Raw genomic sequence first — 26,574 nt, forward strand, 5'->3', positions numbered from 1 at the left:
TTTTCTTTTCTTTTCTTTTCTTTTCTTTTCTTTTCTTTTCTTTTCTTTTCTTTTCTTTTCTTTTCTTTTCTTTTCTTTTCTTTTCTGTGACCCAACTCAAAATATAGCTTGTTTTCACTTATTTAAAAAAAGTCAGCTGAGGAGCCAATAATATTCAGAATGCAAAAAAGCAGGTATGTTTTATCCAACCAAGGACTAGTCGCCTGTTGTTCTCTGCTTGTGCTTTTAGTTCAATTAAATAGAATTTTTCACTTAAACAGCTGTAGAAAGCACTAATATACTGAAAGGAAATACAGCCTCCTTCACTAGATGTTTAATTTTTTCAGCCAAAATCTAAAACTAAAATAAAATCGATCTGGATGTTCCAAATACGGAAGATTCATGAGTTCTTTTAAGGAGGATAAATTGGGGCCAGGAGGTGAATTTCAAAGCTCTCCTGCAGAGTAATTGAAGCTCATTCACAGACTAAGTATGTTTTGGCTGTATCAGAAATGTTAAATCTTTATTTGGCCATGAATAGATTGGGGTTTGTATTTTACCAAATATTGTGGAGTTTCTGTTACAAAACAGAGCAGTAATAATTTTTCTAAGACAGCTGACATGCATGAGACGGAAAAGAAAAATGGTTTTACTTCCTTCCTAAGCTAGAGCCTGACAACAAGCTTTTTTTTTTTAACTCTTTTTCTTTTTTTTTCTGTTGAGAAGTTGCAGCTGTTTCGGCCTTTCTTATTGTGCTTGTTTTCAGAGTGTGACTGGGAACACAGGCTGAAAGTACAGCTGTTGGGTGCAAAATGAATCAGGTATTTCACAGTGGTTATTTGATTAGAAAACAGCACCCAGTCACACTGCTGTAGTTGAGGAATCAGATTTTCAGCTGGTTTAAAGCATCCTTACTCTGCTCAAGCCAAAGAAGCTACGCTGGGAATATGGCTCACAACTGGAAAAGACACTTTCATTAGCAGCCAGTATTTTGGGAAATTACAGTTTGTCAAAAAAAACCCACCATGATATATTGAGAGAAAATATCTTCTACTTTTGCTCATTTCCAAAGTGTTTTGTTTTTTTTTTTTCTGCGCTGACCTTAATATTATTTCAGGGAGTAACTTTTGAGTGGTGAAGAAAAGAGCAAAGTTCTTCAGGCGGGGGAAATCTTTCCAATAGCTTCAGGAAGAGTGGGATATGGGAAAGCTTTAAAAGATGGAAAAGCTTACATTTGGTCTGGCCTTAACAGTGAACAAGAGACCGATGCCCTTGATGCATGCAGAGGCTGTTTTTTGGCATAATGCTATGTTTTGAAGCAGAATACTGCATGTACTCCCTACACTTGAAGCTGGCCTCACCAAGGTAAAGCCCAAGCAAACACACTGCTTGTTGGTGACCTTCTTGAGGAAGAAAGGGATAGAGAAGGTTTCACTGTACATTTTTCAACTGCTATGAGTAACCACTCTCTTTAGATGCAATTGTGGCAGCAGGGCCATGTCATCCTTCTGACTATACCGGTGAAAATCAGTGCTCAGTGGGGCAGCACTGGGCTGTGTGTGGAGTGAGGAACTCCCCCATGTGCCCTCTCATCTTCACAGGGCAGTAGGACAGCCATCCTCTTGCTTCTGGAAGCAAGGAAAGGGTCTTCCCATGGGTATATGTACACCCTGAGATACAGTCAGACACATGCTGGCTGCAGTCCTGTCCAATCTAGCTGGACATGAGCCAGCTCTAGCTGAGAAGCCAAGCGTTAGCAAAACATGGTCACGCACTGTCATGTCTGAACAGATTCTGGACTGAAAATGGCTTAGGGCACGAGAACCAAGGCATGATGGCACAGATAGGCCTCTTTGGAGTAGAGCATGTCACACAACAGGCTATTTTTCAGGGCCTCTCTGCACTTGTTAATATGAGACAATACCAAGTAGTAATAAAACTTATTCTAGAGACCCATTATATCCCAGTATTTTTAACCAGATTTTCAGCTAAGAAAGGATGTGTGGGATTAGAATAAAGGTTCAAGAAGCAGAGTTCCTATCAGGGGTAAGACAGATAAAGTAGAAGTATGAGGCAAGTAAAAACACAAAGTGGTACCTCTCCCAGTACCCTCCTCCTTTTGTCACTCAGTGGCCCAGAGATTCCCTGAGCTGGAAATTGCACCCATATCTGGCATTTAGTAGTCCTTTATGGACTTCTTTTCCATCAATTTTGTTTATTGATTTTTTGAAATTATTTGTTGTTTTGTCCTCCATGGTATGCTGAGACAATGACTTCCATAATTTCATTCTGCTTTGAATGATGAAGATCTTTCTTTGGGGTTTCCTTAACCAGCTGTCTTCTCATTTCGTTTGGTCCCCCTGATTCTGTCTAACGAGGAATAGGGATGAGGCTCTCACAGATCAATGGTTTGGGAAGTTTTCACACTCTGAGCATGAGCCTGTTGGCTTTCACATCCAAGTAGACAGAACACTTGATAGTCACACTCATTTTGCAGGAATACTCATGATTAAAACCAAACACCACCACCACCAAACTTTAGCACACATCTCATTTCCCTGGAAAGAGAGAAATTAGCGTGTGTCACAGCTGCTTTCATAGATTACATGCCAGGGAACATAATGCATGCTACAGAAATTAGTATAGACAAAAATAATCACATCTGCTTTTTATTTGTAGCTGTAGTCAAGGCTTGGAAAAATTTGTCCCAGAGTTCATCAACAAGAGAGCCAAGCCTTCAGCATGGCTCTTCTCTTGCAAACAGCCAAGTGGCAAGGCCTCACCACTCCCAAGAATTGAGGCTTAAAACTATGGTGCCTATCGGCAAAAAAAGTTGATGCAGAGCAAAGAAATACAGAGCTTTGCATCTTTCATTATGGTCATTCAAATCCAGTTTATACCACAGTATACTGGAAGCCAATCCCATCTTTGAATTGATCAAACTTCATTTGATCTAGTTCCTGTTCCACTAGACAAAGGGCGTTGTAACAAAACCCACCAGTGCAAGTGGCAAGCCACATTGGAAGCAAGTACAAGGAGGTCAAGAAATACTTGAGCATAAACCTTAAACCTTACAGAGCCAGGAGGAAAGAGCGATAGTATGTCCATGGAGTCATTGCAAAGGTTGTCCTCAGTGCCCACTTCTGTCTTACCTCTGTAGTCCAGCAATTCACCTAGCTTTTCAGTACTGGCAGTCTGATCTATTTAAGGGTAAATGCAGACTATGCAGATGTGCATTTGTAGGAATGTGAACAGTTGCAATCCTTCCCACTTTATCATTTTTAATCCAACAGAAAACTGTGGCATGCTCTTGATAAGTAACATTTTCATATCTATAGCTCAGCTTTTAACAGTTTTCTAATAGCAGTTCTTTCTGTGGTAAAGAATGTATCTTGATACTCCGAGAAAAAAATATCACATAGTGCATAATGAAAAATCCATATATATCGTCAAATTAAAATCAACACCTGGTGCCAAATAACTGTTTTGAGAGCACACATGTTTTAATATTCAGTTTGAGTAGAAAAGCTAACACTCTTCAGAGGAGATCCATTATACTCTCCATGGATTAGAATGATATACAGCATTTAGAGAGCTACATATGTGCCCTTTGCAAGGCTATGCTGCATATCCCAGGGCATTTGAGGCGTTACACAATAAAGTTAACCCTGAGCCTGTCTCTGCTGGGTAATGGCCTACACCTGCCAGACATCTAGGGAAAAAATAACAATATGATACTTAGGATTGCTTTTAGAAGGCCTCTCATTTTTGCAGAAGATATTTCAACATGTAGACAGTAACATTTGTAATTCAATCCTGCTGACTAGCAGAACTGAGCATTGGAATGATTTTTAAAAGAAACTGTTGCCTGCTGTTTTGCAACTCAAGTTATTAAAGTCTTAATTTGCCATATTTTGCGTAAATGAACCTAGAGTCAAATCTCCTTACTTAACATTAATACTAGCTGATTTCAATGAAAGAATATTTAAATTAATTATTTTAATGTTCATGGACTTAAGTGATCACTGACTTCCAGTATAAAGGATATATTAATTAGTATATTCATTCATTTGTTAACTGTTGGCTATTACCTTCATGGAAGTACTTTGAGATATGCTGAAAGACCACATACTTGTTTGTTTTTCTCTTAGAAGGACATAAATATTGTGTTTGCTTTGAGAAGGATTTCTGGGGTTGTAGTTACTAATAATGAATGTGATTCTCAAAAAGGTTATTTGTAAGAACATCAGAAGAGCCACATGGGTCTAAATGAGGGGTCCATCTAGTTTAGTCTGCCACAGTAGTGACAAGTGGATACCTAGGGACCTAGGCAACATACATAATACCTTTTGCTTCAAGCCTCTAACTATTTGCCATTCTGGGGATTTCCTGAGCTATTGGGTTTTGTCTGTTTAGCTCTTTCTATGTACATGTGGAGTTTCCCTTTGAATGTGTATTCCTCTTGCATTCACATCCTTTGGCAAAGAATCCCACAGGTCATCACATATTGCTAGGAAGTCTTAATCTTTTGTTTGCTTTGAACTTGACTCTCACTTTTGTCTTTTGATGGTATTTAATACTTTTATTAGAAGAGAGTAAATGGTCAGACTGTACCCACTCATGATTCTGTATAACTTTTTCATAGCTTTTCCACACCTACCCTACTCAGTCACTCTTCATTACAGGCTTTCGATCATCTTACCCTTCTCTTAACCTTTTCCCATTTTAACATACTCTGTCATGAGGCAATCAGAACTGCACAGAAAATTCAAGGTTTGGGCAAACCATGAATTTGTATGACATCAGGATGTTTTCTGATTTGTTCTCGTTTTATAATTCCTAAGTTTTTGTTTGTTTGGGGTTTTTTTTGACTGTTGCTGAGCAGTGAGATTATGTTTTCATGGAACTATCTATCATATACCGCTTGAAATTCATCTTCTTTGTTTTATTTCACCTGCCATTTTATTGCCTTGACATGCTGTCTTGTAAAGTACTTCTGCCATCCTTCATAGTCTGTCCTCATCCTTATCACCTTGAATACCTTCAGATCATCAGAAAACTTTTGTCACCAGACTGCTCAACCACTTTTCCAACTCATTTGTGGACATGTTGAATACTATGGATCCCAGCACAGACACCTTGCAGAACACCTCTGGTGACTTCTCACTATTGCAAGGACTGAGCATTTACTGATAACGTGTTTGTTCTCTTTTAGTCAATCATTTATCTGTGAAAGACCTTCCCTTTCTCCTGACTGCTTGAGTGCAGGCACACAGATATACTTTCATTTCTCATGCTCTGGAGAAATACTTGATTATTAAATTATTAAAATATTAAAAAAATCCAACACCACTCCCCCCAAAAAAACCCCCAAACCAAACCAGAATTTTATAGTCTTTCTAAAGAGAAATCCTTCTGTAGTACTGAACCATTTCTATGGTAGAAGTAGCCCCTGTATGGTGGTGTGTCCACAGTAGATCAAAGCCACACTGTACGCATACCAGCCCAGTCCCAAACAATAAAAATCAGAGGTTTCTGCGAAAGACACTGGAGTCCTAAGTAGCCTCTTCTTCCTGCTGTAGAAGCTGTCTTCCAGTTGCCTTTACCTTCAGGATTATGTTGGATATAGGTAAGATAGAATTTCAAGGACTTGGCTGCTGCATGCAAAAACTGCATAGTTATATAGGCCAAAAAGAGCATTTTTGTATCTAGTATCTGTTATGGCAGCACTGTAGGCTGGTAGGTTAGATCTAAGCAAAGTCCAAACTTTTATTCTATAGTCCCAAATGAGTTAGGAACTGTAATTTGAGCTCCTTGTATGTCATGAGGTCAAAGTCTATTCACTTGGGCTTTGAGCAGGTGATTTAACTATCAGCCTCAGTAAAATAAAGGTCAGTCAGTGTTTAAAGTACCAGCTAATTTTTCCAGGATTGTAGAGATGGGATCCAAATTTTCATGTGTTGCTCTGGGGTTGCAACACAGATGTGTTTAAAGGGTTAACACTGTGGCTCAATCAGAAAGAATGCTTGGCAATAAGAGGAAGCCTGGATTAATGATAGAAAAGAATTCTTAGCATTTTATAGCGGTGGGTATTCGAGATGAGACACGGCTAATGATCAACTAAAAAGGTATTTGCAGCTGTGGTGCTACCTCTCCCCATAATGCCAACATTAATCAAGTTTTTCCATGCAGCTTTACAGTCCATTCTATTTTTCATTGTCCTGAATATAAAAACATAGCTCATACCCTAATATACTGAGTCAGAGACCATACTTCTGTGTCACCAAAAATGATCAGACCTTATTGATTTCTAAAAGCTGCATTTTCTGTACTGTTAAATCCATAGCAACGTCTTTAACAAAGCCAGTTTCATTTTAAAGAAAAAAGAGTCGCTTGTAACCCCAAACTGTAAATACCTCAGGGATATGAAGCACTTATTGCCATGAATTAACTGCTCATATATTTTATTTAAGTCTTGAATTACAACAAAACATCATCTGTAATTACAGCATCTCTAAGTCTAGTTTTGGAGTCAGCCATCTTGTTGAAAGACCTTGGCAATGCAAAAAGCCAGTGAAATCGTGTAAGTCAATGTCCTAGCTGTTCTGATGCTGCCTTCAGAGTCAGAAGAAAAGCTTCATTATAGTGAAAAATTAAACATTTGACATACAAGTTATTTCCAGAATGGCTTCAATCTTTTTAAATAAAGAACTCCATTGAATCTCAACTTCTCAGCAAATGTTGGTTATCTAAATTCCTTAAGTAAACTACACGTGATGCAGCTTTTGAAACATGAACATGATCTTCCCTCATGTAAACAATCCTCTGCCTTTGTTGCCTGATGCTATCACATTTGGGCGCACATCCCTCTGGATTGCAGGCCCAAGCCTATAAAATCTCGCTATCGAATATCCACCCCAATCTGCAGATGCTTTATGCCTCTGCTTAACAGCCATGACTCATCCCATTAAAGTCAACAAAGTTACAGTAGTAAAGTTAAGCGTGTGTTTGCAGGAATAGGCCCAAATTCTCAGAAGTATTTAGGTAACTTAAGATGCAGAGACATGACTAGTGGGGGAATTTCATACTGGCGTGACTAATCTACCTAAGATCTTTAAAATCAAGAGAAAGAGAGAGAAAGAACTCTTGCAGAGGGGCGTCAGGACAACTAAATTAGGCTCCCGTTTTGGAGCATCTTCCAAAGAAGCTTCCAGCTCTCCCTGTCATTTAAAAAGTTCTTTGAGTGCTCTGTCCCGGACGCCCAGGTCCTGCAGAAATCAGCAGGAGCCAGATCTCAAGGTGCCTAGCCACATCTTGCAAGGAACTTGTCTGCAGCAATCGCCACTTCAACAGCTCTGGTAATCAGGTTCCGTGTACTTGTGGTTCTGTAGCACTGCTCACAGTGACGACCTGTGCCTGACATAGCTTTGCACTCTGATGGCCCCATGTGCATCTAGACCTGATACTGTTGACACAGGGTAAAGTCTACTTTTCAAACTGAAGGACCAAAGTGAAAATAAATGGAAATATCTTTGACTTTTGAAGGCCTGGCATTGTAGATAAAATTCTCCTTTCTAAAGTGTACACAGCTGACTAAATGACACATCTTCATTTTTTTATGGTTGATTTATAAATACTTGAAATTAAAGGACTAGAAAGCATGCAATGACTCCTTCGTATCTTAATAAATACGATGTATTTTGAGGATCCTCCAACAGCCATGATTTTGCTGTGTTAAATAAAGTCTATTTTATAGCATTTTAATCAGATCATGATGGAACATTATGCAAAATATTATGCAATGTAATGCAAAGTAATTAATGCAAGCAGAGAAGTGGTAGGAACGTGAGACCGCTGAGCAGCATGCATTTGTGCCACACACTGCCTGCTGATTTTCCCAATTTCTTTCTTTCTCAGATAGTGGTTTCCCGTTCAGAACCTACAGCTCCACATGTCAGCTTTCAGCTAGACTCCCACCCCATCTCTCCCCAGGTTGTTGTGGAGAATTCCTTAGCAGATGATGGCTATACCCTGGTAGTGACTGGAAAAAAGGTGAGTGCTTCATAATCTAATCCTTCTGTGCACTGTGTAAACTTGCCTTCAGAGTAGCAACTTTCAGTAAGAGCAACTATTCACACTGCTGCTTTATGCTCTGCATCCTCACAGCCTTGCCATTCCCTTGGGAACATTGAAGGGGCAAGTTTCCTCCAAGATATTTTTTTTCCCCTTACTAAGTAAACTGAGAGCCTAATGTTGAGAAATGTTTGAATAATGTAAGAGCTGTGATATAAACCAACAGAAGCCAGGAAATGCAAATTTTAAGGCTAAAATCCTGTCCTTAATTCAAGTGCTTGCACAGAAAAACACACAATAGCTGAAGAAAAGAATGGTGCTCACAGTTTCCTGGCTTTTGTTGGTTTGTGTCATAACATTGTAACTTTTTAAGGAGAAGTGTGCACATAAGACTTACGTGGGTGTATTTAAAATTGGGAGTCAGTGTTCATAGTAAGGTTTCAAACTTACTTTAGCATGTAGTCTACAAAGGATTAATAAAAGATGAAGAGCTGTCATAAATATGCTATTGTCTAAAGTAGATATGCATTGTAGAATAGGTTTAAGACATCAGCAGATAATATTACAGATAATCCTAAACCATAATCGTAAGCAATAATTTGAGCCCTTGAGTTCTATAAGAATTTACAGCAATACATCAGCCATTGGTAAAGATGGTTATTAATCATTTACTAGAAATGTATGGGATATTTATAAGATAATCTTCAAGAAAATGTCCAAAATAAGTTTAAGGAAATTACTGAAGGGTAAAGAAGTACGATGAACATAGTAATGTAATTATATACTAATTTTAATATTTTTAGTAAAAATAATTCTTATCTATTTAGAGTGACTATTATCATAACTATCCCGATATTTTATATAATATAAATTTTAATTCATATTTTAGATATAGTATAGGTTTTTTGATGGTAGGTGTTAAAAAACAAGTACATGGGCAGTCACATGCTGTAAGTGTGTCACAGATATCAATACAGCCTTGCCAAAGTTGAAATAACCATCATGCCTATTTTTACAAACGTATTAACTAAGACATACTGAAATACACTGTTTTTTCCAAGAACTAGTGCACAGCTGGGAGGAGCACACTGCTGTTTTCTTTTTCCATCAGCAAAAAATGCTATCTTGCTGTAAACACCAGATGCTGGTAGTAACTGTATATAACATTAAGATGCCTTTAGGGTTTCTCCCAAGCGAATTTAAAATCATGTCAGTTAAATTACTTATAAGATCCTATAATTACTGCGCTAAAGAGAAGTCGAACCGCAGCTTGCACATCTGAAATCTGAGTAACAGCACAGTGCGTTGCATAAATAGCAACTCTCCTTGCCACTTAGTACATGTATTAAAAGGATCTGCGCATCATGTCTTTCCCTCGCCAGATAACGAAGATCCCACTGAAGGGGCCGGGCTGCCATCACTTCAGGTCCTGCAGCCAGTGTCTGCTGGCACCTCCCTTCATGCAGTGTGGCTGGTGCGGCCAGCAGTGCCTCAGGTCTCCGGAGTGCCCTGGCAGCACCTGGACCCAGGAGACCTGCTTGCCTAGGGTTTATGAGGTAAAAGAGTGGTTTTTTTCATATTAATCCCCGAGGAGAGAACATGCCCTGCACCCTACGGACATTTTCTGTTTATTTTTATGCAATTATGATCAATGAAGCATCGGCTCTCCTTGACTTCCCCTCAGCCTGTGTCCGTAAAGCCTCCGGCTGGACGCACGTGCTCTCCCTGAATGCTGTGGGCTAGGTGCTCATGGCAGACAGGTCTGGCTAGCTTGACTGGGGAGGGCCTCAGCTCTGCAAAGCACTTGTGGTCAGGAAACAGCATGGGGCTGAGCCAGCCTGACAGGGGTCTGACAGGAAAGGCCAGTCACAAAAAGGAGCACCTTTCCTCTCAGACGCCTTTCAAAGGGAGGAGGTGGAAAAAAGCACTTCCCATCCACAGCTGCCACAGCCTGATCCAGCACAGGAGGTCTCCAACCACGGCTCCTCATCCATCCCCATGCTGGCTCCATCACTGGAGCAACAGCCAGTGTTTGCTGTTTCCCTGTGGGGGAAACTCCCTCTCTCCCCTACCTAAGCACTTCGACAGAGCTGTCAACCACAACACCACCCTGGGGGAGATGTATTTTTCCTAATGTTCCTCCCTGGCTCCTTGTTCCCATGGGTCCACTCGCCACTGAGGAGGATAACCATGTAGCTGCACCCCTTCCTGGGACAGGGGACAGACAGGCTGCTGCCAGCCGGCCAGAGCCCATCAAGGCTGTGTAAGAACAAAACCACACGGACAATCAGAGAGACACACTGGCGTATTTCTGTTTTAATTTAGCTATGGTTAACTCAGGATTCGTACTGGCCGGCTGTACATGTAACCAAATCATCCCGTGTGAAGTGTGACATAACTGTGAAGGTGGAGGTTTATAGGGCAGTTAACAGACTAGAAAACTGAGGGAAGGACAAGCATAAAACTTTCTGTAAGGACTTATACCCATTTACTTTTGTTAGTGCATTTAAACTACATTTTCCCCTATGGGCATACAGCTTATAAACAGAGATGAAAATTTGACATGCTAAACTCTCAGAGAGAAAGGGAGACAAAGGGGGTTTTTAAATAAATAATGCATTTCTTTCAACCAAACAGATGATTTCATGTACAACAACTTTTTTTTAAAGAGTAAACAGGCAAAACTGCTAATAATCTAGAAACAAATCTAGAAACACTGTTTACAGGTTGGTTTTTCTTTTTCTTTTCCATGTTCACATGTCAGATACAAGATTTAGAACTAACACAGAAAAAATTCAATGAATAAACAATGAAGCATTGTAAGAATCAAACCCAAAATGGATGGAAAGGCTGCAGAGGGAGGTGTTTGCCATGTTTTCTATTACCATTTACCTTTGGGCAAAAGAGATGTAAAGAAATTGCTAATGCAGAAGAATGTTAACAGTTTACTTTCCCTTTATACAAGAACACATTTATTTCAAAAAGGCTGTATTAGATGATCAAATAGTCCTTTCTGGCCTGAGTTTGTATGAGGCTATGAATCACCAGTTCATGAGGTTACACTGAGAATTAGTTCTGATGATACATTTTTATATACCTCTGCAGGCCCAAGCTACTCACCTATTCTGCAGAGCTTGTTTTGTCTTTCATAGAGCTCAAGCACAAGTAGCATCCCTTAATGTTTTTTTTCTTGGCAAAACTTTCCAGCAGTGGCTGTATGTTGCCATGCCTTCAAAAAGATTTCTAAAGCTCTGAACTGCTTAGTTTCTGATTTTCAGAGGTGCTGAGCTCATATAGCCCTCTTTAATTTCAATTATGATAGTGTACACTCAGCAGTTTTAAGAACCAAGCACCTGGAACCCATGCAGAGATGCTTAGACCGAGAGGTGTGTCCCCAAGGCCACCTATGAAGTGGCTGGGAGGACTCATCCAGGGGAGCACACCTTGGACATGGGGCAGTGGGAGCAGACGTGGGACTGGCTGGGCGCTCCCCTTTCCCACATGGCTCAGCCCTGCCTGCTCAGCACAAGCCCAGTCTAGCCCTGTAATGAATATAGATCTGCGGCACTGATGGATCTTAAAGTGAATCTCGAATTACAGCATGCCCACATTGGTAGAAGTTGCTTCTAGAAGGATTGTAAGGTAAAAAAATGCAGCTGAGTACTTAAATCCCTTTGGATTGCTGGCTGTTAAGACAGATTTTGTGCTCTACTGGACCATGACATTTAACATGATTCCTGAAAAAAATACAAAACAGATTATTCATCATCTTCTGATCTGTCTTTAAACCCATATGCATAAAATATGAGAAACAAGCTTTTTTTGTTCCTAACAAAAAGAGGATGACCTGCTTTGCATCATATCTGAAATTCAGTCCAAACTCCCTCCTAATATTTTGCAGCCTTCCAAGGGACAGATTGCTTGAGACATGTCATACGATTGCTTTAACCTGAGGGGAACGAAGAGCTTCTCTGAGCATCTGGTCCAGTGGACGTTAGCTAGCTGAGTCTTCAACAGAGTTTTCCCAGATTATTACACAGAGTGGTGCACAATGGAAAATATAATAGATTTTCCTCTCAAGAGGGACAGCAGAGAAGAAACCCAGAGTTGTCCCTTTGTGTCTCTGCTCTGCTTTAAGCACTTTTCCTTGGAGCTGTGGGTGGCAGGGAGCAGCCCCGCACCCCATCCCTGTAGGGAGCGCAGAGCTCCAACTCTGCCTGGGCACCTGTCCTGCTACAGACAGCGCAGCGGGGCTGGCACCAGGACACATCCCACCACAGCCCGGCTCCCATCCCACACCTCAGCACTGTACCCCACTCCCATCCACCACCTCTGCCAACAGCGAGGCATGTTTTGTCAGGACAAGTGGTGCTAGAGGAATGTTGGGGGACTCGAGGGAGTCTCCTCGGAGATCAGTTGATGCCAGAACAAATTGCAGGTGTCTGCATGCAGCGCTTATGTCGCGCTGAAAGGTGAATGGTGTAAAAGAAGAAATAAATTGGTCTACCTTTTGATTCTTTGTTGCGGTTAAAAACCTGACATGTTTTCTTGTTGTTTTTAAAGTGAGTCATTTTAGCTGACTTTTGTCTCAGGTGTATCAAGAACATCGGTCTTTCTGCTGCCAGTTTAGAACTGAGGTTTTGCTGGAAATTTCACTTGTGGCCTGTACGTGTTCTTGCCTCTTAATTAAAATGAATGGGCTGTTGAAACTTTATTAAATAGATACTTTCTTCCAACAATTTATAAAGTATAGTGAGCAGATAATTAGCATAATGGCTGTCAACATAAACAAAACGAAAATACAGTGCTTTAAATCTTTGGAAAAAAAAGAAACTTAACTTTCTCTCCCTTAACCCAAAACAGCCCAGAGAGCAGCAGGGACAAGCAGAATGGCAGGCCTTGCAGCAGGACTTGCTCCATGTTATCAGTGGAGTTTCCTTGCCGTAGAGAACTTTTGAATCCTGAATTTCATAGCATTTGTAACGGATTTGGGTTTTGCTTACTTTCTGTTACTACTTGCACAATGTAAGCACACAGAATATGCCTATGTATGCCTCAGTTCAAAGTCCAGGAGGTTTACTATTCATTCTTGTCGACTCTCCCAAGAACAAGTCTGGGAAACCACATTTGACTTTCAGAGGTTTTGTCATACAGAACAAATGAAAGAAAAATAAAGATACCGATAAAAACACTGGGGGGATTTGTGCAGAACTTAAATACAAAAGTTTAAGATTTGGTTTATTTTTTGCTATCTATTTAGAGGTCTTGCCTCCTAAATTTGCTGGCAGAATGTAGTAGATTCATTTACTCTTCCCTCAGTTAAGGCACATGGGCTGCTGTCACAAGTCTCTTTTGGCAGATAAGATCACTCAAAACCAGTTAAGTGCCTTTGGTTTTTATTCTGTGTGGCTCTGTGAAGCCTGACTTTAATGCCCTTATTTTGCTAACTTATGGATTTCAGACTCTTCAAATGCCACACGTCAGTCCATTATTGTACAAAACATCGAGACATCCCGTACCCCCACAGAGCAATTTCAGTTTCTGTTAGGGTTTTGTTACTCCCAAAATAGATGCTATGCTGAGATACTAAGTAGAGTGGAACACTAGGATCTGAAGTCAATCCAGATTTCGAAGAAAAATTGCAAAGAAATAAGGGAAAGTTAAACATGGGAATAGTGCAGACTCCACAGGGTACAGTACTGCTCCACGCTCTTAGCTGCAGTGATGTGTTGGCGCTGTGTGAGCATCACTCCTTATTTATGGGATTTCTGCAAAGTACTGTTCCTGCATAGGTTCCCCCTTCTTTGCTCACTGAGAGCTGATTCAAATCTCATTAAAATAGGAAAGATTACTACTGGCTTCAGTGCATTTTAGATCAGACTCTTTGTCTGGTTTTTAATGGGAGCAGTAAATTTCCCCATATAGAATATATGGCATAATTCTTTTGAAGTATTCTTCAGCTGCCTTTCTATCTACAGTAGTTCATTTGTGAGAGTCTTGAAGTATAGCTGCAAGAGTTGAAAAGAAATGTGCTGTCTTACTGGATTTCCAGATGAAATAATAGCCAAGTATCTCTCAAACACTTCCCTTCCAGCTTGAAAATTAAGTAGGGTCCTTTGAAAGGCACAGCTGTATTGCATTTTAGGGGCAAAATTACTATCACTAAAGCATTAAGTCTAGGACATTTAGGCACTGTTACCACAAGTATAAATTCAGTCTTTCATTCTCTATTGTTTGTACAGTGGTACTGGTATGTTTGCAAAAGTACGCAGTATTGGTAAATGTCCCCACAGACCCTGAATCAATTTTTTTTTTTTAATTTTTTTTTTTTACTGGCAGTGCTGACCAATACTTCTACGGAGTTTTGTAAGACTTCTATAGTGTTCCTACATTTTTCCCACCATTGTTATATTTTACAGGACAATTTACAATATACAGAAAAAAAAAAAAAGCATTTCCTTTGTATATTGTCTCTGTTTCTGAGGGGTAGTTTATTTTTAACTCGGAATTAGAGGCAACCAAATGTAAAAGATTTAAGGACAGAATAGCAGAAGTCACGTTAACTTTACGTTCACTTTATCACAGCCAATGCAATATCGGATTATGGAGTCTTTGAAGCTACTTCATTCTGAACCTCACTTTCATCAAGCTGACAAAAAATGGTCATTTGGGGGCTCTTTTGTGTTCGTCATTCAGTTTCTAACAAAATAAGGACATTGTATGTTTAACATACCAGAAATAAGATGTGGAAGACAAGAACGGCAGGATTTAAAAGGCTATTACAATGCACAGCTTGTTCAGTGCCCCTAAACACTATCCTTCAAAGCTTTCTAGTATAGGTTTTGTTATTTATTGCTACTGTCAGAAAAAGCTCATAATGTGACAAATGAAAGGTGAAGAACAATTAAGATGAATGGCAGGACATAGTCTACCAGAAGAAATGCTTTTCTAAAATTATTCCTTTGCACATTCTTTAGCTCCGTTTGAAGTTCAAGAAAACCTGATGTAACTAACACAATATTTTTTTAACAGATTCTCCCGAGCAGCGCTCCCTTAGAAGGAGGGACAAAACTGACACTGTGTGGATGGGACTTTGGACTCAGCAAAAATAATAGACTTGAATTAAAATATACAGTAGTCCATATTGGAGGACAAATTTGTGCTCTGGAAGCAAAATCTAGCAACAAAAACAAGTAAGAAACCTCAAATATTAATTTGCTTTTATATAGATATTCTTTATGTGGTATGGATTTTTTAAGGACATAAACATTCAGTCTATAAGTGTCATCTCTGATTCTGAAATTTCAAACATGAAACAATCCCTTGGTTTGATAAGCCGTCCCAAGAAAAAAGTGCTCAAAATGGAGATGAAGTAAATCTGGCTAATGCCTATGTCTCCTGCAACAGCTTTTTCTGGTTTGTCTGCAAAATACTGTTCAACATCTGTGGGAGCTGGCAAGAGTGAAACTATTCAAAGGTTTGAAAAGGAGGCAGGTTCCTTTGGCCAGGATCCTGCTGGACTCAGTTATGTCACCTCCATCTTCCTGATGTGTGAAGCTACTGAAGAGAAATGTGAGAAGATGCAGGTATTCTGTCATCCAGAGGCTTATGAACCTCAGCTGCACCTCTCCTCCTCCTCCTCCGAAATAAGTATTTGAGACAGTGGGATAATTTTTAAGACAGAGGTTATTCCGCTTGTTATCTTAAAGAAATAGGAAGTTCAATGAATATCCTCTCTTAGCTCAAAGCATATGACTATCTACTACCAAAGCAATGTGCAAATCATGGCACAGCTTCCCTATTCACATATATAGCAGCAAAAAGGTCATCTTCCTGAAGTATTGAGCACTCTCCTAACTACTATTCTGAACAGTCTTAATGCAAACAAAATGATGTAAGGAGACTAACTTATATATGAGACTGTGTAAATGTAATGCAATCCATTGACACATGCTGCCACAAAAGTTCAAGTTTAATTTTTGGTAATATTTAATTTTATACAACAAAATTGTGTATATGATGCATTTTTTTTCCTAATCCTGTTGTCTGCCAAAATTTGGCAGTAAAGCAAAATTCAAAAAACAACTGAGCCATTGAATGGGAGTCATTTGTTTTCTCTATCATGCTTCTTTTTTGATGAAATGTATTTGATATGCTAATATAATTTTCTCTGGCCAAGTGTAAACACCACAGTGTTTGTATTTAGTATTAAAGAAGATGACCACAGTTCTTTTAACTGTTATTTCTGAAATGTCCCTGATGTACATAGATTGATGTTTTGTTTAGTATGGATCCTCCATTATTATGAGTTTGAAGTGATTCTGTTCTAATACAAAAAAATCAAGCCAGAAAAAAAAAAGTAATCCTATCTTTTTCCTTATTTTCCAAAGGCTTGAATGCACAGTTCCTGCTGCAAAAAATCCAGGTTTTAATATATCCAGTAGTGTTTCTGTTGGACGTGGCAAAACACTATTCAATACATTTTCATATGTGGTAAGCACTATGATTAAAACTTTATTGCTAAAATTAGCTTCAATATTAACTGGAATGAGACTCCTCATGAGTTCAATCCAGTATGGTAATTCTGTATTCCTGTTTGCTTTATTATTACTTAATGGAAATGCTAAAAAATGTTTTAAGATTCTTCATCTTCACATTTTGAAAATAGTTTAACAATCCACTGTTCTTATTTTTAACCCCCCTCCTCAGAATCCTGTAATAACAAGTATCTCTCCCACCTATGGCCCCAAATCTGGAGGAACATTGCTAACTGTAGCTGGAAAATACCTAAACAGTGGAAAATCCAGAAGGATTTTTATCGGTGAGAAACCATGCACCTTGAAAAGGTAATATGCTTACTAAAAAGTGATGCATTTAATATTGAAATGGCTTGATTAAAATGTCTTGAAGTCAAAAAAACACAAGTGTGCATTGCTCTCCTTTCCTTGTATTAGATACTGGAGCACTGATACTGCAATATGCATTCAGTTCTGGATTCCATCCTGAGTTTAGGATGTCTGAAAGGTTCCTAGAAGGGACTATGGTTCCCTAGACTCGTTTACTCTGTAATGCCTTCATTAACCTCGTAAAAGGTTACATAGAGAAGTAGAAAAGCATGGACTAGAAAATTTCCCATCTTTTTTGTCACCCCAACTCCCACACACTCAGCCTTCTCCCTTGTATTGGCAAGAGCTGCTATTCATGCTGCAGCTCCCAGTGAGTGTCCAGTGGGTACAGGTGACCATTTCCTACTGGTTTGTTTGATGGAGGGCTGACTAGTGTGGGAATGTGTATCCTGTGCAGAGGAGCCGTTATTTCTGTGCTACAATCAGTGAACAGCCTCCAAACCAGAGGCAGTATCAGTTTGGGACTTTTCCTGGTATATATAAAAATGCTTTGAGGATTAAGCCAGAATTTCTTGTTGCTCTGTACTGGATCCAGTAGGAGCTCAGTCAAGAATTTTTGACATGCTGTTTGTGGAAGTGTTTCCATCTCAGTTGAATATAAATGTTAAATACCAAGCACAGATTATCTACTATGGACAGACGAGTGTTAAGAATTTGGTAGCCATTCTACTGTGGTGTAAATCCTGCTTCGTCCTGTTTTCAGGTATAGCAGGATGGCTCCAGAATTGTCACCTCTGCAGCCAAAGGCAGAATCTGGCTCACTGGTTCCAGGAACGGGATGTCCAGTAATTCCTCTAAATTTTTAGTCTCTCCTAATGATTATTGAAAGTTGTAGCAGTGAAGCATAACACTTGCAGAGAATGTAGGGAAGCAATAACCTATTAGTTAATGTCAGACTCAAAGTCAGGAGAGCTAAATTTTATTCTTTGCTGCTAAATGATTTATTTTATGCTCTTGATTAAATCAGCTAAGTCCAAGGTAAATCAAGAAAGGAATTTAGGTATTCAAATCTACCAAGATCTTCAGCACTTCTATTCAGTGGCTGCTTAATAGTTTAGGGTAGTATTTATTGATGTTGTCATCTCAGCTGGTCAACTAATGGACAAATATATAAACCTTTTGAGAATGATACATCTGATTCATTTGAGACATCTACTGTGGGGGTAAGATGACAGCCAGCTCAGAGGCAGACATCTGCTTTGGTCAGGTGGACCTCTAGGTATCGAACTGTAGTTGGGGCTTATCCAGTAAGCATCCCCAGCACCACTCTTTCTCACCAGCCAAGTTGTCTGGACACTTCTACAAAGGTCATAGCTTGTTTCTCAGAGCAGGTATTTCTCTACCTAAACTGGCAGCTTTCCCCAATTCTGAGGAAAGCTAGATCAAGGGTTTATTTTTTCCTTTAAAAGTTGGTAAAAAACTTCCAGGTACATATGAACAAATCACTAACCCCTACAGCACATGGTGAATCCCAGCTTCCTGGAAAGCTTCAGAAGTGGCAGCAAATGCCCCTTTTGTCTTCTTTGGAGACAATCTCTCACATCCTTTGAGAATGGCCTCACTTGAAGGGCTCCTGGATGTGGCTGGGCCCAAATTACTGAAACCACCTGATAAAGTTACATTTGCTTCTCCAATCAGTTGTTACCCTTGCCGCCAATGTGCCCTGGTCCCTGTGGCAACAATTCATGTGCTTCAGCCTTCAGGATCCTTCACCCCTTCCTGCCTGCTCACCCACTGAGCTCATTGGAGGAGAAGGACTTCCAGGGCCAAGCATAAGAGAGCAAGGGAAAGGTGAATATCCCAGATACTCTGCTGCTGTGCTGAATTCAGCTGGCTCTTCCTGAATTTTCACCTTCTCCTCCCTTCCTCCCTTCTCCTTGCCCTCTGCCTGCCCCTCAGCAGTACCTGGAGTCAGCAGATGCCCCCAGGGCAAGACAACTCTGACATGCTGGTACATCCCCCACCAGCACCTTTTCCTGAGGTTTTTAACACGAGGTAAATCCTGTGAATAGCAAAGAGAAATATGTTATCCCTTGGTTACAGCAGAACAAGTCGTCCTCCTTAAACTGGAGCGTGCTGTCATTTTCTAGTTGGGAAGTTGCCTTTGCAGGGTACAGGGGCTGACATGACTGTCACCATCACTGAGGAAACATCTTCCATCAGGCACGGTGGAACTCAACCAAATTAGGATGACTCTTGAGCCTAAGCAGTGGTGTGGCTGTTTGTACTTCATGCCATGCTTGTTTGTTGCAATATGATCATCCGGTGTGTGAATCACAAGCATGGTTGGGGGTCACTAAAAGACTGTGTTTTAAACTGAGTACATATTTTATAATGCTGACAAGCAAGTCTTTTTCTGTCTTTCTAGTGTATCAGTAGGCACTGTGGAGTGCTACACTCCAGCACAACAGATTCCCCAGGAATATCATGTGAGGGTGGAAGTCGACGAAGCTGTTCGAGACGCAAGCAGTCATTTCACATACAGAGAAGACCCTGTTGTTTTAAAAATTCATCCGGCCAAATCTTTTCTTAGGTGAGTAAAAGTTTCTTACAGAAATAAGAAAAGTAATGAATGAAAGAAGAATGGCTATGCTGCGCAGCAATCTATCAAAAGAAATTGCATTTTTATCTCTATCCACCATGCCAATTGCTTCTATTATGGTGTAGTTGCAGAGGGTAGATCATTTCCTTTCAGAGGTGAAGGAGAAGGGGGAAGGGTGCCTCTTTTCTTTATGTGATTTAACTCCTAGCTGCCGCTGCACGTACCTGTGATGTCCTGCTGAGATACCTACTGTACAGCTAAGTGTGTCTCCTATACCGCGTCTGGATGTTATACTGATTAGTGAGGAAAATCATTTAATGTGACAAGTCAGCAGTCCTCAGGAGAGCAAATGGATTTTAAAATAGCCTAAATCCAGCGCTACATAAATATTATGAATTTATATGTATGGTAGTATGCGTGTGCTTTTAAGTGGCATATTTATGGTCTCAGTAGCTCTAATCCAAGCCATCTGCATTTGCCAAAAAAATGTCAGCAGTAAAAAAGACACCTTTTTCAGCACCACTGAAAGCAATAAGTTAGCAAATGCTAAGTACAAGTATACACTCTCTTTTAAAATGTATGCATTTGTTTTATATCGTGGCATACCACTCTTTTCAAGTATTTTTCATTGCTTTCATTTGATTAGTTGTTATAACAAGTGTAAAATTTGTTTCCCAGAAGAATAATCTCACTGCTTAGACCCATGTATTTGCATTCACCCCATATATCCCTAATTCTGGTTTTATGTTGTCATTTACTCTAAAATATAAATTGTAATTAAGATAATTATAGCAGATGTATCATTATCCTACTCTTTTTTTCTTTTTTAAAAAAATTTTTTCCTAGTGGTGGAAGTACGATCACAGCTCAGGGAATCAACTTGAACTCAGTGTGCTTTCCTCAGATGGTGATTACTGTACCTAAACTGGGAATGAACTTCTCTGTGGTGAGTCAGTCTTTGAGAAGACAATCTGTTATCTTGTCATCTTCATGTGGTGAATAGCACAGAATTTTCAGTCAAAATACTTTGAATTTGCCCTGAAACTTCGAGGCTTCCAACGACATTTTGGTATTTTCTGCACAGATTTTTTCAACTGCATAGACAAAACTCAGCGATTTTGAAATTAATCTAGGGGTAGAACAACAATTTCCAAGGAACCTCCTCCAAAGAAATAATACTTTTACAGTATCTAATAGCAAGAATTTTATATTGCAATTTAACAATGCAAATTCAGTGACTAAACACAGAACAATGCAATACAGGTATGTCAGCAACAAGTTCAAGTGCTACTGTGGTAAGTAGGAAGCATATTTAAATGGTGACTGCGGATATAAAAGGAAAATGGAACAAGCTTCAAAGAAGGGGGAAAAGTAAATATGTAAAATCAAAAGTAAGTATTATTTTGAAGAATTTCTGATTGCCAAATTACATATTGAGGCAAATCTTATCAAAGTTTAGCAACTAAGTATCAAAGTATCAAACTTATCGAAGTTTAGCAGCTAAGTTTTAAGAGAGGTTTGAACTTCTGCAGTTGAGTTCCTCTGCATGAACAGAGGGTCAGTCAAGGATCTGAGCCACCTTTTGTTACCTGAGTTGATAATGCACAGTGTCTAAATCTAAATAATGTGTTCAGATATGACAAATAAGAGGCAAAGATGACATTTATTGGTCAGTTGTACTGGAACAGTTTCCTGTAAGCTTTTGCCTACGCATTGGTCTTCTGCTTCCAACATTTTCTTATCCGGTAAGGTCTGTTTAGCCTAACTGAAGCTAAATTGACCTACACTCTTTATGACATGGTACGATACTGCTCGTATTCTCATTTCTAATGATCATCATACACTATTTCCTGTATTGAATTCTAAGTATTAGACCTAGGTTTGCTCAAAGCATTTTAAATGGTATGTCTGCAAATTTGCAGTCTTTTATAGCTTCAAGGTCATAATATTCTTCATGATCCTAATTTGTATAATGTTCTGAGTGTTGGGACCTGAATTTCAGCTGGATGTAATCATGGCTTGTAATTTAATGGGTTCAGATTTTAATCTGAAAATCAGTGCCCCTTCAATGAAACATGGTAGTCAATATTATCAAAAAGACACTTTACCCATGAGTTGGAAAGCAAAATGATTCCATTAAATCAACCAAACTCAAAATTTGTTAGGGTTTGAGTAATGTGAGCATGATTATTTTGTGAGTACAAAAGATTTCCAAATCAACTCTTTAAATTTTGCTTTGTGTGGATTTGATCAGTCTTTATTTTGAAGTGGAGATCATTCACTTGCTTTCTCTGTTCCCCTGTGAGAATACGCAATATCGCTTCTCTTCAGGCCCTGATTCTGTATACTGCTTGTCCAATATTTGGAACTTCCTCAGAATTTGAACAGATTTAAAAGGATCTGAAGTTTTAAAGAACTAAATCCACTGTCCAGAAGTGACTGGCAACTCAAGGCAATGAACACTGTAGAGTGTACTCTCTCCCCTGAATATTGGGGAGCAACCTTTCCTTTGAGCAGTGATTTGCTGCCATCCTGCCTTTTAACCTGCCACTGAAAAAAGACATGAACATAGACAGTCAGAATTATCTCCTTTATTGTTTTTATATGTTTTAGCGTACATGATATTTGCCAACACATGAAAACAGGCAGGTCTGGCCCTCCTTTGCTATAAGGATGTCTGTCCCCTACCACTGCTGATCTCTAAGAATCTGTACCAGTGTAAAAGCAGCTGGATTCAAGTTTATTCTCCATGCACAAAGGGTGGAATATAACCTCAAACAGATTATAATCCAGAGTGTTTTATACTTTGACATTGTCCAAGCAATGTATTTTGCTCTTATTGTAATTAAAGGCTTCTGGCACTCAGTGACTTTCCCTGCCTTTGTGGCAGCCCGCTCTGTTTGCCATTTGTTCTGCCACTAGTCTTTACCTCGAGCTTATTTCTCAAGGAAGGATATTAGTTCTCAGGGAGAAGGGGAAGTGGCAAAACATGATTGCACTGTGTAACTGAGGAAATTGCTGGCAGACGATGCCTATGGCTGCAGCCTGCCCCATCCTGTGCTGGAGATTCTGGGCCCTATGCATGAGCGATATGCCAAAAACCCAAACTTTCATCCAGTAATTACAAAAATAAACAGTGATGAGGACTATGTCCAGGAGGGATCCAGAGCACTGCAGTGACCAGCTGTCCTATTTATAAAGGAGAAAACAGGTTGTGGTCCTGAATAGACCAATCCCAAACAAATAGTGCAATATAAATCAAAATGATCAAGAAGTCCTGTAGCTAAGGTTATATATCTTTTTGCTTACTTAGCTTGGGAGAGATGAGTTGTTTGAGGGTTTTTTTTAAATCGTTGTTTAAGCCCTTTTTCTTTTCAGTTTTCTCTCACCAGCTTCCTCCAAGAAGCTGCTTTTGTCAGCATTCAGAAACTCTGGCTCTTGGGAAAAACAAAGGCAGCACTGCAACACATCCCAAAACATCAAAGGAAAGTACAGATGGGAGGGACCACAAAGACCTAGCCTGGCCTGCTTTCCTGTGGCAGGAGCAAATGTACCTATGCCACTGCCTGACGGATATTTGTCTAGGTTGTTATTAAAGCTCCTTGTGAAAGAAATTTCACAACCTTGCTTAAACAAGCTTTGGAGAGAGCTGCTTTACCTGCTTACCTAGTGGTTTGGAAAGACTTCTTTCTAATAATTAACCTGGATTCTAGCTGCTAATTAGCTATCTTCTTGCTTAACCTTCAGTGGACACAAACAACAGATACAAGTTTCTCTTACTAATTTTACATATTTGCATTACATTATGATTCAGCCTTTCTCTTTTCCAGTTAAAACAAATCAGACTGCTCCAAATTCTCTGGATAAGTGTTGTTTCTTAGAGCTTTGCTCATTCTTTCTGCCACCTCCCAGACCCTCTCCCATTTGCTTAAAATTGGTGATGCCCAATTTAAAAGATGTCTCACCTTCTTCTGTCAACTATCTGTCCCCAGACCCTTAATTCACTCCTTCAAGCTTAATTGTGGCCTAGAGCCCTGATGGAGTCACAGTGTAAGTGAGCCTCACTTTTGTAAGCAGCAGGAGCTTCTGGGGATGCTCTGCATCCCAAAGCCTCAGGGAGCCCTGGGGCGTTTGCTCTTCTCTGCCTGTTTCTTTCCATCAGGGTGTAAGAGACGAGTGGTACCACTGGTAAAAGAGTTTTTCTGGAACAAATTCCCATAAGAAATTTGGTTTCACTGAAAATTTTGGTGAGCCAGCCCCCTGTAGAAGAAATATTTAAATTTCTGGGGCCCCCAGCATAAGAAGGACATGGACCTGCTAGAGCAGGTCCAGAAGAGGACCGCAAAGATGATCAGGGAGCTGGAGCACCTTCCTTATGAGGACAGGCTGAGAGAGTCAGGGTTGTTCAGGCTAGAGAAGAGAAGGCTCTGGGGAGACCTTATAGGGGCCTTCTAGTACTTAAAGGGGGCTACAGGAGAGATGGGGAGGGACTTTTTAAGTGGCAGTGTAGTGATAGGACAAGGAGTAATGGCTTTAAACTGAAAGAGGGTAGATTTAGATTAGGCATAAGGAATAAATCCTTTACTGTGAGGGTGGTGAGAAACTGGAACAGGTTGCCCAGAGAGGTTGTGGCTGCCCCCTCCCTGGAAGTGTTCAAGGCCAGGCTGGACGGGGCTTTGAGCAACCTGGTCTAGTAGAATGTGTCCCTGCCCATGCCAGAGGGGTTGGAACTAGATGACCTTTAAGGTCCCTTCCAACCCAAACCATTCTATGATTCTATAACTTGAGCTTTTCAGCTTTCATGTTTGAAGTCCAGTATTTCTGAAACCTTTTCTTCTTTAAAGCAAAAATGCCTTGCTTCAATTTTATAATTTTAATTTTGTATTTATTTAAATTTCCTTAAAATTATTCAATACTGTGTTCACACTAGTTGTGTTTATATTACATTCTATGTTAACACTATCAAAAGAATACATTTTGCCTTCAAATTTGGTATTTCAACAAGAGAAAAAACTGTTCTACAGTTACTGAACCATATGTTTCAATACTTGCAATGTGTTTCTTTTTAATTTCCATTTCAGGAGTTCTTTTGACCACTTGTTCTGATTAGGAACAAAAAATATTAATTTAGGCAGTGCTGCATAAATTCTCAACAGCTCTGGATAATGCATAAGGATACTCAAACTCTCTCACTTCTACTCACAAATCCAGTTCCTATGTGAAGTGCACAAAGAGAGAACCAGTTCATTCCTTCCTTTCACTTTGCATTGTGCCTGTAAAAAAGCTTTGCACAGTTTGGAATGGTATTTGATCAGGAGCCTGTTTACAATGTAAGTGTCTTCTAACCTCTGCTATAAATTGTGCTAGATGATTCTTCTGCTCCTGGAGCACTTGAGGCCAATATTTTCTCTTTGAAAGCCTGTACTTTACCTTGATTCCCCAATAGTGAACAAGGGGTCATTCAGGAATTCTTTGCAGTAGCATTTTTTCCATCCATTAACTAATTTGGATATATATTCCCACTGCTTAATCTCTTCTAACCACGAGTGTCCCCAGATATGAAATGTTGTAAAATTAGGAAGAAGCACCTTTTAATGCGTGGCCTTCAAGAAATGACCCTGTAGCTATGCAAGATCATCTCTTTCCACAGACTTTAAATTATTTCTTAAGTAGTGTCTTGAATGATCATTAGCATTTCTTAATTGCTCCCTGCTAGATGCCATTTCCTGCTGTATTACAGGAGAATTTTAAATACCCTAAACTTCTTTCAATGTTTATGAGTCTATGAACAATCCATACTCATAAGACTCATCAAAATGCCTAGAATTTACCTGCAAGTGTCTACCTTAGATATATTAAATGATAGAAGAAATTCCCTGGAAACTGTGGATAGTGAGCATGTGATCATTGAAGATGTTCCTGACTACCTATCCAAAGACACTCAGGGTTGGATCTTCTCTCTGTGTTGACTCTGTGGCATAAAGCTGCCACAGGAGCCCAGCACAGAGTTTCCTTCATAAAGGGGAACCATTGGCCTTTCTTTCTGTGCTGAATCTGCATTTCATGCACATCTCCTACCAAGGAAAGAGTGCAGCAACGGGTGTTGGAGAAAAACCCATGCTGTGAAATCACTGGGGTGCCAGGAATGTCGTGCTAGCACCAGAGAGGAAAAGGTCTGGTAGACTGGAAGTATCAAGTCCCATGGCTTTATCCAAGAAGACAACTAGAATAAAAATGCTACTCATCCATTAGGGCACTGCACTACCTGAAATGGCAGAAAAAGCCAGTGAGATTTCTGAAAAATCTCCAAGATACCCTGCTTGAGTGTCGCTGTTCAGTTTCTCACCTATGTAGAAAAGCTTTCTGAATGGGCTTTCCTCAAGTCAGACCTGAATTCTCGTCCCTTTCTATTGAGAAATCATCCTTTGGTAAAGACGTCTGGAGATTCTCCTCGTCTGTCTTTAACCTTATTCACCTTTCATTCCTCACTAGAACTCCAAAAGTTTACTTACAAAAGGACAAATTGGCCCTTTTCTCCCTTCTGACTACTACAGATCCTGTAATACATATCCAACTGCTCCTTTTACCTGGGTCATCTTCTGGGGGACCTCTGATGCTCAGAGATCCTCCCTCATATTTTTTCTGTTGTTCTATCAGATGAAAAAAAATTGAATTGGGCACTGAAGTTCAGATTCTGTAGGTCAGGTTTGAATTAATTGCCTCAAGGGTCATATTTTACAAATGAAACAAGAATACATACCTTTAAGTGATGAGTCATATGCATTGTGCAATGGATTATTATTCCCTTTGGGGTATAGTATTTACTTATGCTTGTGAAATGCTCCATAATTTTTACATCTTTTCTTCCTTATTGTCTTCAGATGTAGATTATAGTCACAAGAAGAATGTAGGCTTAGCTTTTAAAGTTAATGTACTTTAAAGCCCAATTAAATAAAAGTTAAAGGTGCTGGGTGATAGGCAGTATCTTAACTGAGAAGGCAATAGATTGAATTAAGGGTTTTTTCCTTATGGATCCTCAATCCAATATTTCTTGAAAACTAAACCATCATATTC

The 26,574-nt window shown here is 39.6% G+C and overlaps 1 protein-coding gene across 2 annotated transcripts in view; it reads left to right on the top strand.

The window, feature by feature from the left end:
• Positions 1–26,574, top strand: part of MET (MET proto-oncogene, receptor tyrosine kinase) — a 90,143-nt gene that overhangs the window by 37,803 nt on the left and 25,766 nt on the right. For both annotated transcript variants that reach the window (XM_026868322.1, XM_026868321.1), the window contains exons 4-10: positions 7,897–8,031; positions 9,435–9,608; positions 15,085–15,245; positions 16,443–16,545; positions 16,762–16,898; positions 19,327–19,491; positions 20,347–20,446. In XM_026868322.1, the coding sequence (XP_026724123.1) occupies positions 7,897–8,031; positions 9,435–9,608; positions 15,085–15,245; positions 16,443–16,545; positions 16,762–16,898; positions 19,327–19,491; positions 20,347–20,446 (975 nt within the window). The remainder of the gene's footprint in view (positions 1–7,896; positions 8,032–9,434; positions 9,609–15,084; positions 15,246–16,442; positions 16,546–16,761; positions 16,899–19,326; positions 19,492–20,346; positions 20,447–26,574) is intronic.

Source organism: Athene cunicularia (genome assembly GCF_003259725.1).
Source record: "Athene cunicularia isolate RWA chromosome 1 unlocalized genomic scaffold, athCun1 chr1_part2, whole genome shotgun sequence".
Classification (NCBI taxonomy): domain Eukaryota; kingdom Metazoa; phylum Chordata; class Aves; order Strigiformes; family Strigidae; genus Athene; species Athene cunicularia.